This window comes from Somniosus microcephalus, unplaced genomic scaffold, assembly GCF_052327205.1.
Source record: "Somniosus microcephalus isolate GS21.2 unplaced genomic scaffold, FLI_Smic_1.0 unresolved_chr7, whole genome shotgun sequence".
Classification (NCBI taxonomy): Eukaryota; Metazoa; Chordata; class Chondrichthyes; order Squaliformes; family Somniosidae; genus Somniosus; species Somniosus microcephalus.
The window spans coordinates 16,519,543-16,533,181 of NW_028225185.1; the positions used below are offsets into that span (position 1 = coordinate 16,519,543).

Genomic DNA, 13,639 nt, shown 5'->3' on the forward strand with positions numbered 1-13,639 from the left:
ATCCCCCTCTCTCAGGTTTAGTCTCCCATCCTCCCCTGAAGGCACTGAGAGATGGAGGTCCTATTCTCACCACCATTACTACTTCCTCTTCAAAAGAGACTCTCTCTCTCTCTCTGTCTCTCTTTGATATCCACGGGAGAAAGGGTCAGTTCCATGTTGGGGGTATAAACCTTTCTCTTACTATGGTTCTGACTTCGAGAATTACGAATAAGCGTAACAATGGCAGACAAGGATGTGATCAATAAAATTGGTCTTTATTCACACTATAGTTCAAAATTCAAGTGTACAATCGCATTCAATATGTGCCCAGTTTACCCGTACATAAAAGTATTTCCCAGCAATTTACATGCAACCTCTGAGCGATTTATATTCTGAGTCAACCGTACATAAAAGTATCCCTTTTAACAATACCCGAGCTCTATGTCCGACTTTGATACATACTCCCTTATCTCTGGGTGATTGGTCCAGGGAGAGTCGTAAGTCGAAACATAGACTGGCCAGCTTTCTCTGTTCGTCTGTTCTTCCGTTCTGTCTTCTGTGTTCCTTCTGTGTTCTGAATTTCCTGCCTGTGGGTCACTTTTTATCGCGCCTTTCTGCCGGCCCCACTGTCTGCCTCCCTCTGATAGGTCAGTTTCACTCCAAACCTTCCCCGCTGGACTTCCTTCCGCATGACACGTTCATGTTCCTGTGAGCTGTGCGGGGGGACGGGACTTCCTTGTCGGTCATGTCCCGCCTTCCTGTCCCTGTGGCCTTTCAAACAAAGGACCATATGTTGACCACCAGGCAAAGGACCCCTTGCTGACTTCCGCCATTTTGTGTCTTCACAAACAAAGAATGGGCCACGGAGGGATTGGAAAACGATACAGTGGGAACCAGTAATTTTAATGGTGAAAGACAACTAGTTATAGTAACAAGACAATAAGAACAAAAGTTTGGTCCTATCCCCATATCTTTGGAGAACAGGTGTTCAAGCTGCCTGATAATACCCTTACCCAACCCTCATCCAATCAGTGACACTGTAAGGACAGTGGAATCTGGAACTCTCTTCCCTAAAAAACTGTCGAGGCTGGGGGCGGGGTCAATTGAAAATTTCAAAATCGGGATTGATAGATTTTTGTTGGTGTTAAGTCTGTGTGTCCCAGTTATGCTTATTATAAATCACTGGACACAGACCACAAGAATAACTTTAACAGGTCTTTACTATTCGGAGGTCAGGGCTGAACTGCCCAGCAAATCCCTACACAACACTTATATACCGGTGTGGTCACCACCGGTATTACAGTATACAGCAGCCAAGAGAAAGTAGTACATCTCTTAAGGTAGTTCTCTTAAGGTGGAACAGGTTACATACACCACAATCCTCCCTTTTTAGCTTAACAGTTATATCCCCATTTAACATAACATAATAACATATATATATACAACTTCATGCAAAACAGTTCAAAGATTCAGTCTCTGAGGAGGCCTCCTGATTCGAGTTGGATAACGCCTTTCAGGGGTCTCTGATTCTCGTTGCTGGGGTGACTCATCTAGTTGGTCTCTTATGGATTGGACATCATCATCAGGTACATTCACTTCTGAGGTAGATGCTTCAGGTTCACTAACTTCTTCCACGGTTGTCTCTGCCGTAACCATGGGTTCAACCCTTGTTCTCGATTCTACCAGTTGGTCAGCATGACGCTGTATTACATTTTCACCAATATCTACCGTGTACATCAGGGGTCCTTGTCTGGCCCGAATTGTTCCAGATTGCCATTTCTTGTTTTTATAGTCCCGGGCTAACACTGGTTGTCCTATTTCGAAACTCCGAGTGGTCTTGTTATTTATATGCTGGAACTGTTTGTTTTCAACTTCCCTCCGCACATTTGGTTTTAACAAGTCCAACCTGGACCGCAACCTCCTGTTATAGAACATCATGGCAGGACTTTGGTTTGTCACTGCATGAGTGGCGTTTCGATATGCCAGTAGGAATTTGTCCACCTTGTGTTGTAGTGGAATCTGATCTTCGCTCATGGCCTTTATTGCTTTTTTGAACGTTTGTACAAATCTCTCGGCCAACCTGTTTGTAGCCGGATGATATGGGGCAGAGGTATAATGTTTCACCCCATTCTTCTTCATGAATTTCTGGAATTCTTCTGACACGAACTGCGGCCCGTTGTCTGAACATATTTGTTCTGGCAATCCATTTCTTGCAAATGTCGTTCTTAGCACCGCGATCGTCTTTTCCGAGGTAGTGGTAGTCATCTTAATCACTTCTGGCCATTTAGAATGTGCGTCCACCGCAATTAAAAACATAGAGTCCATGAATGGACCAGCAAAGTCAATATGTACACGTTGCCATGGGGTTGAAGGCCATTCCCATGGATGCAGCGGTGCAATCGGAGGTGCATTTTGCACTTTTTGGCACCCTGAGCAGCTTTTCGTCAGATCCTCTATCTGTTGGTCGACACCCGGCCACCACACATAAGCCCTAGCAAGGCTTTTCATCTTGACTACCCCCAGATGACCTTCATGCAGTTCCTTTAGAACTCTCTCTCTTAACTTAGGAGGAATAATCACCCTTGTTCCATACATCAATGCTCCTTGACAGACGGACAGCTGTTCTCGTCTTGCTGAGAATGCCGGTAACAGTGGATCACCATGTGCTGGCCATCCCTTCACTGTCACTTCGTAGACCCAGGACAGTGTCGGGTCGTTCCTGCTTTCTCTTTCAATACTTGCATTGGTGACTGGTAAACATTCGATGATGGTCGAGTGAAATAACGCAACAGGGTCAACCGTCGGTGCCTCCTCCTCTGTAGGTAGCGGCAGGCGCGACAGCCCATCAGCATTACCATGCTGCTTTGTACCTTTGAATTCGATCTGATATTGATGTGCCCCTAGGAAAAGGGACCATCTCTGGAGTCTCTGTGCTGTCATCACCGAAACACCCTTCTTAGGGTTAAAAATGGATACCAACGGCTGGTGGTCTGTCAGAAGCGTAAACTTTTGGCCCTGCAGGTAATGATTAAACTTCTTTACTCCCCACACAAGGCTGAGAGCCTCCCTATCTATCTGAGCATAGTTGCGCTCAGCGGAGGTCAATGATCTGGATGCGAACGCAGCTGGCCTCTCCAGGCCATTTGGCAACTTGTGTGAGAGTACTGCCCCAATACCATATGGAGAAGCATCACAAGCCAAACGAATAGGCAGCGTTGGGTTGAAGTGAGCCAACACTTCCTCTGAGGTGATCAATGCCTTGCTTTTGCGAAAGGCCCTCTTACAGTCCTCGCTCCACTTCCATGGTACTCCCTTCTGCAAAAGAGCGTTCAGCGGGTGCAGCACCGTGGATAAATTTGGCAGAAACTTATGGTAATAGTTAATCAACCCTAGGAACGACCTCAACTGGGATACATTATCCGGAGCGGGAGCCTTCACAACAGCTTCGAACTTGTCAGGAGGCTTATGAAGCCCCTCCTGGTCAATGACATGACCACAGTACGAGATCCGCTTCTGAAAGAACTCACATTTCTGGCGATTAACTCGAAGTCCATATTCTTTCAATCTGGTGAGCACCAGTTCCAAATTTGCAAGGTGTTCCTCGTCATCATCTCCTGTAATCAGAATATCGTCCAGGTAACATTGTGTGCCTGGAATTCCCTGTAATACCTGCTCCATGGCCCTTTGCCAAATTGCTGGAGCCGATGCCACTCCAAAAACCAGTCTATTATACCGGTACAAGCCTCTATGCGTGTTGATCGTGAGATACTGGCGTGACTCTTCCTCAACTTCCATCTGTAAGTACGCCTGCGCCAGGTCTATCTTGGTGAAGTGTTTCCCGCCAGACAACGAAGCGAAGATATCCTCAATCCGCGGAAGTGGATACTGCACCGTGTGAAGCACCGGATTAACAGTGATCTTGAAATCTCCACAGATGCGAACCTTCCCCGGTTCCCCCGGCTTGTTGCTCGATGAACGCTTCATGACGGGGACAATGGGCGTGGCCCACTCACTCCAGTCTACCTTAGACAGTACTCCTGAACGTTCTAGCCCTTCCAGCTCAGCTTCCACAGCAGGTCGTATCGCATAAGGTACCGGTCTGGCTTTGAAAAATTTCGGGTTTGCATGTTCTTCAACCTTGATGTTTGCCGTAATTCCTCTCAGTGTTCCCAGTCCCTGTTGGAACACCTCTTTAGCATTGTCCAATATTCTGGACAATCGTTTAGGTTTGACATCTTTTTTACCGGAATCTACCGTTAGTGCTTTTAAGGAATGCCAGTCCATATTTATTTTCCTAATCCACTCCCGTCCCAGTAGTGGTGGACCTCCCTCAGGTAGCACATATAAGTCCATTCCTCGGCTTTCTTTGCCCTTGTGGACCACCTTTACCTCTATCTTCCCGATGGGGTATACTCTTTGCCCCGTGTATGTTTTCAATACAATCTCCGTATCCCGTAGGGGAATATGTGGGAATAACCTTTTGTAATCTTGCTTATTCATGACCGTCAATGCCGATCCAGTGTCCAATTCCATCTTCACTTGGACTCCTGCTATCTGAAGTGTGACCCAGATTGTTTGGAGGTCTGCTTCATTACCAACATTGTGTACTCTTAGACTACCCATTTCATTACTGCTGGAGTCTGAATTTGACTTCTGTTCGTTCGAACTGTTCTCTGTCACCTTGTGTACCTTTCTGTACTTTTCCTGCGGTGACTTTTTGTTGCTGGTCTTCTTTCCTGACCGGCATACTTTAGCTATGTGACCAAGCCTGCCACATTTTCTGCATTCCTGATTTTTGAACCAGCACTGGTTCTGATCGTGCGTTGTCTTTCCACAACGATAGCATTTTACTGTACCCAAGACCATTTGATTGGTGCTGAGTTCCGGTGACCGTAGCTGCATTTCCGCAGTGCCTCTCGCTGCGGCTTCGTGCGATGCTGCAATAGTGACAGCTTTATCAAGCGTAAGATCATTCTCCTCAAGCAGTCGCTTTTGTGTTCCTTCTTTTAACAATCCACACACAAATTTATCTCTCAGCGCATCTGCTAGTCCTGTTCCAAACTGACAGTACTTTGATAGCTTACGCAGTTCAATTAAAAATTCAGCGTTGCTTTCGTCTTTCAGCTGCGTTCTTCTGTAAAATTTAAATCGTTCCTCTATCATCAGCGGCGTGGGGTTTAAATGATTTTTCAGGACAGTAACAATATTCGCGAAAGTCTGATCCGCCGGTTTATCTGGTGACAGAAGGTGCTTCAATAGCCCGTATGTCTTCGCACCCATTGAGCTTAATAAGGTTAGTGCTTTCTCATCATCTGGTACCTTATTTGCTTTACAATAAACTTCCATGCGTTCTACATATGTGGTCCAATCTTCGATATCGCTATCAAAGGTATTAATGTTCCCATGTTTAGGTATCTTTGCAAGTTTTTACATTTTTCTTTTTCTCAAAATGGCGGCTTCCCGCGCTTGTCTTCTTCCCCCGCCTACTAAAATGGCGGCTTCCCGCGCTTGGCGGTCTTTCCCGCGCTCGTCTTCTTCCCCCGCCGACTACAATGGCGGATTCCCGCGTTTCCTTCTTCCCCCGCTGGCTGCAATGGCGATTGCTGTGCTGCTGCCGTTCTCGCCTCCCCAGCGGTTCTCAATTCCCCGACGCTGCTTTTACTCCCCCGCGGTTCCCGTGGGCATTCACGCTTCCCCTGCTGTTGCGCCTCTCAGCCCCGCATGCAGCCTGGTCCTTTACACCGGCTGCGTTTGAGTTCTCCGCGGCTCTCGTGCCTTAAGCTGCCCCAGTCGCTGCGCCTCTTGGCCTCGATTGCAGCCCGGCCCTTTTCACCGGCCGTGGTAGAGTTCTCCGCCCTTTTTCCTCCGTTTTCCCTCCCCCACTCCACAGTCAACGCGGCCGACTTTCTGCTCGTGTTGCTGATCGGCTTACCCACCACCGTGGTAGAAGGGATGATCACTGCCTGTCGCTGATGGAGGGCTTCGTGGTCAGAATTTTTCTATTTAACCCGGGTTCTCGATGCCTCCCGTGCGATGGTGCTCAGCAGGATGATGAGGGCGGATGCCTCTTCTCGACGCCCGTTCTGAGGACGAAGCTGCCTTGGATGTAAAGCTGCCGCAGGGTAAGATCGGACTCGTCGCCACTGTTAAGTCTGTGTGTCCCAGTTATGCTTATTATAAATCACTGGACACAGACCACAAGAATAGCTTTAACAGGACTTTACTATTCGGAGGTCAGGGCTGAACTGCCCAGCAAATCCCTACACAACACTTATATACCGGTGTGGTCACCACCGGTATTACAGTATACAGCAGCCAAGAGAAAGTAGTACATCTCTTAAGGTAGTTCTCTTAAGGTGGAACAGGTTACATACACCACAGTTGGGTAAGGGTATTAAGGTTTAGATGGACTTAAGATACAGATCAGCCATGATCTCATTGAATGGCGGAACAGGCTCGAGGGGCTGAGTGGCCTCCTCCTGTTCCTTTGTAGCCCATTTAACCCATATATGGACACGCTACCATTTTGTTTCTGCCTGGCTCCGTTTAGCAGTTGCCCAGTCGGGAACGGTAGTATGGTGGTAATGTTACTGGACTAGTAATCCAGCGGTCTGGACTAAGGATTCATGTAGACGTGAGTTCAAATCCCACCACAGCAGTTGGGGAATTTAAATTCCGTTAATTAAATAAATCTGGAATAAAAAGTGATGTAATAAAACTCACTATGCACTTTGTTTGAGTATAAAGCAAGGCTTTAATCAACTTGTTTCAGAACATGGAGGTCTAGTTGTACTTCACTAGTTCCTTGTCTTACAAAATGTCCCTGGTTAGCTGGGCCCACGCCCGACTATTTATACTCCTTGGACGGCGCCACCAGCTGGCCGTCCAGCGTTATTTCATGAGTAGTTTCTTGATGATGATGAGATTTATAACAAAAAGCTAGTATCAGTAATGGGTGACTATCATCATAAAAACCCATCTGGTTCACTTAATGTCCTTTAGGGAAGGAAATCTGTCGTCCTTACCCGGTCTGGCCTATATGTGACTCCAGACCCACAGCAATCTGGTTGACTCTTAATTGCCCTCTGAAATTGCCTAGTAAGACACTCAGTTATAAAAATACCACACGAAAAACAAAATCCTAGAGCTCCCTCCCTAACAGCACTGTGGGAGCACCTTCACCACACGGACTGCAGCGGTTCAAGAGCAACTAGGGATGGGCAATAAATGCTGGCCTTGCCAGCAACGCCCACATCCCATGAACGAATAAAAAAATATACACTTAAATCAAATTGCATGTAAGTCAATTTAGGAATACAGGTTCAAATAGATCATTGTATGAAAGTCTGAGTGTGTGCAGATAAAGCCTTAAAAATGGTCAGTCGCATTTTGGGTCTTATTAATAGGGGGATAGAGAACAGGACCAAAGTAGAATGTGATCAAATTCATACATGGCCACAGTGTACAACGTAGGTTAACCAGGGGCAGGAAACTTGTAGCTATGAGGAGAGACTTCTGACAGCACAGGAGGAGGCCATTCGGCCCATCGTGCCTGTGCCGGCTCTTTGAATGAGCTCTCCAATTAGTCCCACTCCCCCCTGCTCTTTCCCCACAGCCCTGCGAATTTTTCCCCTTCAAGTATTTCGCCAATTCCCTTTTGAAAGTTACTATTGAATCTGCTTCCGCCGCCCTTTCAGGCAGCGCGTTCCAGATCACAACAACTCGCTGCGTAAAAATCATTCTCCTCATCTCCCCCTCTGGTTCTTTTGCCGATTATCTTCAATCTGTGTCCTCTGGTTACCGACCCTCCTGCCAGTGGAAACAGTTTCTCCCGATCTACTCGATCAAAATCCCTCATGATTTTGAACGCCTCGATTAAATCTCCGCTTAACCTTCTCTGCTCCAAGGAGAACAAGCCCAGCTTCTCCAGTCTCTCCACATCACTGAAGTCCCTCATCCCCTGGGACCGTCCTGGTAAATCTCCTCCGCACCCTCTCCAAGGCCTTGACATCCACACGAGATTCTGGGACCTATTTCCAATGCAGCAAGGAAGGCTAAGAGGAGATTCAATAGAGGTTTTTAAAGTTATGAAGAGTATTGAGCGGGGCAGTGGGATGAGTTTGGGGATTGATACAGGGCTATGGGGAGAGAGCGGGGCAGTGGGATTAGTTTGGTGATTGTTACGGGGCTATGGGGAGAGAGCGGGGCAGTGGGATTAGTTTGGGATTTATACAAGGCTATGGGGAGAGAGCGGGGCAGTGGGATTAGTTTGGGATTTATACAAGGCTATGGGGAGAGAGCAGGGCAGTGAGATTAGTTTGGGATTGATACAGTGCTATGGGGAGAGGGCGGGGCAGTGGGATTAGTTTGGTGATTGTTACGGGGCTATGGGGAGAGAGCGGGGCAGTGGGATTAGTTTGGGATTTATACAAGGCTATGGGGAGAGAGCGGGGCAGTGGGATTAGTTTGGGATTTATACAAGGCTATGGGGAGAGAGCGGGGCAGTGGGATTAGTTTGGGATTGATACAGGGCGATGGGGAGAGAGCGGGGCAGTGGGATTAGTTTGGGGATTGATACAGGGCTATGGGGAGAGAGCGGGTCAGTGGGATTAGTTTGGGATTGATACAGGGCTATGGGGAGAGAGCGGGGCAGTGGGATTAGTTTGGGATTGATACAGGGCTATGGGGAGAGAGCGGGGCAGTGGGATTAGTTTGGGGATTGATACAGGGCTATGGGGAGAGAGCAGGGCAGTGGGATTAGTTTGGGATTGATACAGGGCTATGGGGAGAGAGCGGGGCAGTGGGATTAGTTTGGGGATTGATACAGGGCTATGGGGGGAGAGCGGGGCAGTGGGATTAGTTTGGGATTGATACAGGACTATGGGGAGAGAGTGGGGCAGTGGGATTAGTTTGGGGATTGATACAGGGCTATGGGGAGAGAGTGGGGCAGTGGGATTAGTTTGGGGATTGATACAGGGCTATGGGGAGAGAGCGGGGCAGTGGGATTAGTTGGGGATTGATACAGGGCTATGGGGAGAGAGCGGGGCAGTGGGATTAGTTTGGGGATTGACACAGGACTATGGGGAGAGAGCGGGGCAGTGGGATTAGTTTTAGATTGATACAGGGCTATGGGGAGAGAGCGGGGCAGTGGGATTAGTTTGGGGATTGATACAGGGCTATGGGGAGAGAGCGGGGCAGTGGGATTAGTTTGGGGTTGATACAGGGCTATGGGGAGAGAGCGGGGCAGTGGGATTAGTTTGGGATTGATACAGGGCTATGGGGAGAGAGCGGGGCAGTGGGATTAGTTCGGGGATTGAAACAGGGCAATGGGGCGAGAGCGGGGCAGTGGGATTAGTTTGGGGATTGATACAGGGCTAGGGGGAGAGAGCGGGGCAGTGGGATTTGTTTGGGGATGGATACAGGGCTATGGGGAGAGAGCAGGGCAGTGGGATTAGTTTGGGGATTGATAAAGGGATATGGGGAGAGAGCGGGGCAGTGGGATTAGTTTGGGGATTGATACAGGGCTATGGGGAGAGCGTGGGACAGTGGGATTAGTTTTAGATTGATGCAGGGCTATGGGGAGAGAGCAGGGCAGTGGGATTAGTTTGGGGATTGATACAGGGCTATGGGGAGAGCGAGGCAGTGGGATTAGTTTGGGGATTGATACAGGGCTATGGGGAGAGAGCGGGGCAGTGGGATTAATTTGGGGATTGATACAGGGATATGGGGAGAGAGCGGGGCAGTGGGATTAGTTTGGGGATTGATACAGGGCTATGGGGAGAGCGTGGGACAGTGGGATTAGTTGGGGATTGATACAGGGCTATGGGGAGAGAGCAGGGCAGTGGGATTAGTTTGGGGATTGATACAGGGCTATGGGGAGAGAGCGGGGCAGTGGGATTAGTTTGGGGATTGATACAGGGCTATGGGGGGAGAGCGGGGCAGTGGGATTAGTTGGGGATTGATACAGGGCTATGGGGAGAGAGCAGGGCAGTGGGATTAGTTTGGGGATTGATACAGGGCTATGGGGAGAGCGGGGCAGTGGGATTAGTTTGGGGATTGATACAGGGCTAGGGGGAGAGAGCAGGGCAGTGGGATTAATTTGGGGATTGATACAGGGATATGGGGAGAGAGCGGGGCAGTGGGATTAGTTTGGGGATTGATACACAGCTATGGGGAGAGCGTGGGACAGTGGGATTAGTTTTAGATTGATACAGGGCTATGGGGAGAGAGCGGGGCAGTGGGATTAGTCTGGGGATTGTTACGGGGCTATGGGGAGAGAGCGGGGCTGTGGGATTAGTTTGGGGATTGATACAGGGCGATGGGGAGAGAGCGGGGCTGTGGGATTAGTTTGGGGATTGATACAGGGCGATGGGGAGAAAGCGGGGCAGTGAGATTAGTTTGGGGATTGATACAGGGCTATGGAGAGAGAGCGGGGCAGTGGGATTAGTTTGGGGATTTATACAAGGCTATGGGGAGAGAGCGGGGCAGTGGGATTAGTTTGGGATTGATACAGGGCTATGGGGAGAGAGCGGGGCAGTGGGATTAGTTTGGGGATTGATACAGGGCTATGGGGAGAGAGCGGGGCAGTGGGATTAGTTTGGGATTGATACAGGGCTATGGGGAGAGAGCGGGGCAGTGGGATTAGTTTGGGATTGATACAGGACTATGGGGAGAGAGTGGGGCAGTGGGATTAGTTTGGGGATTGATACAGGGCTATGGGGAGAGAGTGGGGCAGTGGGATTGGTTTGGGGATTGATACAGGGCTATGGGGAGAGAGCGGGGCAGTGGGATTAGTTGGGGATTGATACAGGGCTATGGGGAGAGAGCGGGGCAGTGGGATTAGTTTGGGGATTGACACAGGACTATGGGGAGAGAGCGGGGCAGTGGGATTAGTTTTAGATTGATACAGGGCTATGGGGAGAGAGCGGGGCAGTGGGATTAGTTTTAGATTGATACAGGGCAATGGGGAGAGAGCGGGGCAGTGGGATTAGTTTGGGATTGATACAGGGCTATGGGGAGAGCGCGGGGCAGTGGGATTAGTTTGGGGATTGAAACAGGGCTATGGGGAGAGAGCGGGGCAGTGGGATTAGTTTGGGGTTGATACAGGGCTAGGGGGAGAGAGCGGGGCAGTGGGATTTGTTTGGGGATTGATACAGGGCTATGGGGAGAGAGCGGGGCAGTGGGATTAGTTTGGGGATTGATACAGGGCTATGGGGAGAGCGTGGGACAGTGGGATTAGTTTTAGATTGATACAGGGCTATGGGGAGAGAGCAGGGCAGTGGGATTAGTTTGGGGATTGATACAGGGCTATGGGGAGAGCGGGGCAGTGGGATTAGTTTGGGGATTGATACAGGGCTAGGGGGAGAGAGCAGGGCAGTGGGATTAATTTGGGGATTGATACAGGGATATGGGGAGAGAGCGGGGCAGTGGGATTAGTTTGGGGATTGATACAGGGCTATGGGGAGAGAGCGGGGCAGTGGGATTAGTCTGGGGACTGATACAGGTCTATGAGGAGAGAGCGGGGCAGTGGGATTAGTTTGGGGATTGATACAGGGCTATGGGGAGAGAGCGGGGCAGTGGGATTAGTTTGGGGATTGATACAGGGCTATGGGGAGAGAGCGGGGCAGTGGGATTAGTCTGGGGATTGATACGGGGCTATGGGGAGAGAGCGGGGCAGTGGGATTAGTTTGGGGATTGATACAGGGCTATGGGGAGAGAGCGGGGCAGTGGGATTAGTTTGAGATTGATACAGGGCTATGGGGAGAGAGCGGGGTAGTGGGATTAGTTTGGAGATTGATACAGGGCTATGGGGAGAGAGTGGGGCAGCGGGATTAGTTTGGGATCGCTCCTGCAAAGAGAAGACAGAAACACGCCAGTCCTCCCTCTGGTGCTGTTCGTTGTCTGGCTCCTGCGGGTTCTGGTCAGCCTGGTTCTGCACCTTCCACCGATGAATCTGTTGAGCCCTCCTGTGCTGGGGGTGCGAACTGAGAGGTCGCAGTCGCTGGTGGCCACCTGATTGCAAATGAACGCTTGGCGTAAGCTGGTTCGATTCACGGCGGGGAGGGTTTTGCATCGCGCCCTTCTACAGGTGTCTGAGAGGTGCCGAAAAGCCAGGCTCTCTCTTTCGCTGTCCGTCCTTACTCTGTTGACCTTGTTTCCTGCCCCAGGACAGGAGATACCTTCTGCCGCTGAAGAAAGCCGAGCGGCCCCATGTCATCTTCCCCTGGCAGGCTCGGACCCACAGCAAAGAAATGAGGACCCTGGTAAGTGCGGACTGAAGTAGGTAGCTCCCTCCCTGAAGGCGTTCCTCGATAAATCAACGCCTGCTCACTGAACCTAATGAGAATATTTTCCTTTGCTTCGTCCGGGCAAACTACTCACCTCGTTAAGGTGTCCCAGTCTTTCCGTCCCTGGGTCAAAATCACTCCCCACTCCCTCAATCTCTGGGTCCCAGTCTCTCCCCACTCTCTCTCTCTATCTCTAGGTCCCAGTCTCTCCCCACTCTCTCTCTCTATCTCTAGGTCCCAGTCTCTCCCCACTCTCTCTCTCAATCTCTGGGTCCCAGTCTCTCCCCACTCTCTCTCTCTATCTCTGGGTCCCAATCTCTCCCCACTCTCTCTCTCAATCTCTGGGTCCCAGTCTCTCCCCACTCTCTCTCTCAATCTCTAGGTCCCAATCTCTCCCCACTCTCTCCCTCTATCTCTAGGTCCCAATCTCTCCCCACTCTCTCTCTCTATCTCTAGGTCCCAGTCTCTCCCCACTCTCTCTCTCAATCTCTGGGTCCCAGTCTCTCCCCACTCTCTCTCTCAATCTCTGGGTCCCAGTCTCTCCCCACTCTCTCTCTCTATCTCTAGGTCCCAGTCTCTCCCCACTCTCTCTCTCTATCTCTAGGTCCCTGTCTCTCCCCACTGTCTCTCTCAATCTCTGGGTCCCAATCTCTCCCCACTCTCTCTATCTCTAGGTCCCAGTCTCTCCCCACTCTCTCTCTCTATCTCTAGGTCCCAGTCTCTCCCCACTCTCTCTCTCAATCTCTGGGCCCCAGTCTCTCCCCACTCTCTCTCTCAATCTCTGGGTCCCAGTCTCTCCACACTCTCCCTCTATCTCTAGGTCCCAGTCTCTCCCCACTCTCTCTCTCAATCTCTGGGTCCCAGTCTCTCCCCACTCTCTCTCTCAATCTCTGGGTCCCAGTCTCTCCCCACTCTCTCTCTCAATCTCTGGGTCCCAATCTCTCCCCACTCTCTCTCTCTATCTCTGGGTCCCAATCTCTCCCCACTCTCTCTCTCTATCTCTGGGTCCCAATCTCTCCCCACTCTCTCTCTCAATCTCTGGGTCCCAATCTCTCCCCACTCTCTCTCTCTATCTCTGGGTCCCAGTCTCTCCCCACTCTCTCTCTCAATCTCTGGGTCCCAATCTCTCCCCACTCTCTCTCTCTATCTCTGGGTCCCAGTCTCTCCCCACTCTCTCTCTCAATCTCTGGGTCCCAATCTCTCCCCACTCTCTCTCTCAATCTCTGGGTCCCAATCTCTCCCCACTCTCTCTCTCAGTCTCTGGGTCCCAGTCTCTCCCCACTCTCTCTCTCAATCTCTGGGTCCCAATCTCTCCCCACTCTCTCTCTCAATCTCTGGGTCCCAGTCTCTCCCCACTCTCTCTCTCAATCTCT

At 50.3% G+C, this 13,639-nt stretch overlaps 1 protein-coding gene across 1 annotated transcript in view; it reads left to right on the top strand.

Annotated features, from left to right (window-relative positions):
* dcst1 (DC-STAMP domain containing 1) overlaps window positions 1-13,639 on the top strand; it is a 92,881-nt gene that overhangs the window by 56,845 nt on the left and 22,397 nt on the right. The window contains exon 11 of the mRNA XM_085978728.1: window positions 12,147-12,242. Within this exon, the coding sequence (XP_085834854.1) occupies window positions 12,147-12,242 (96 nt within the window). The remainder of the gene's footprint in view (window positions 1-12,146; window positions 12,243-13,639) is intronic.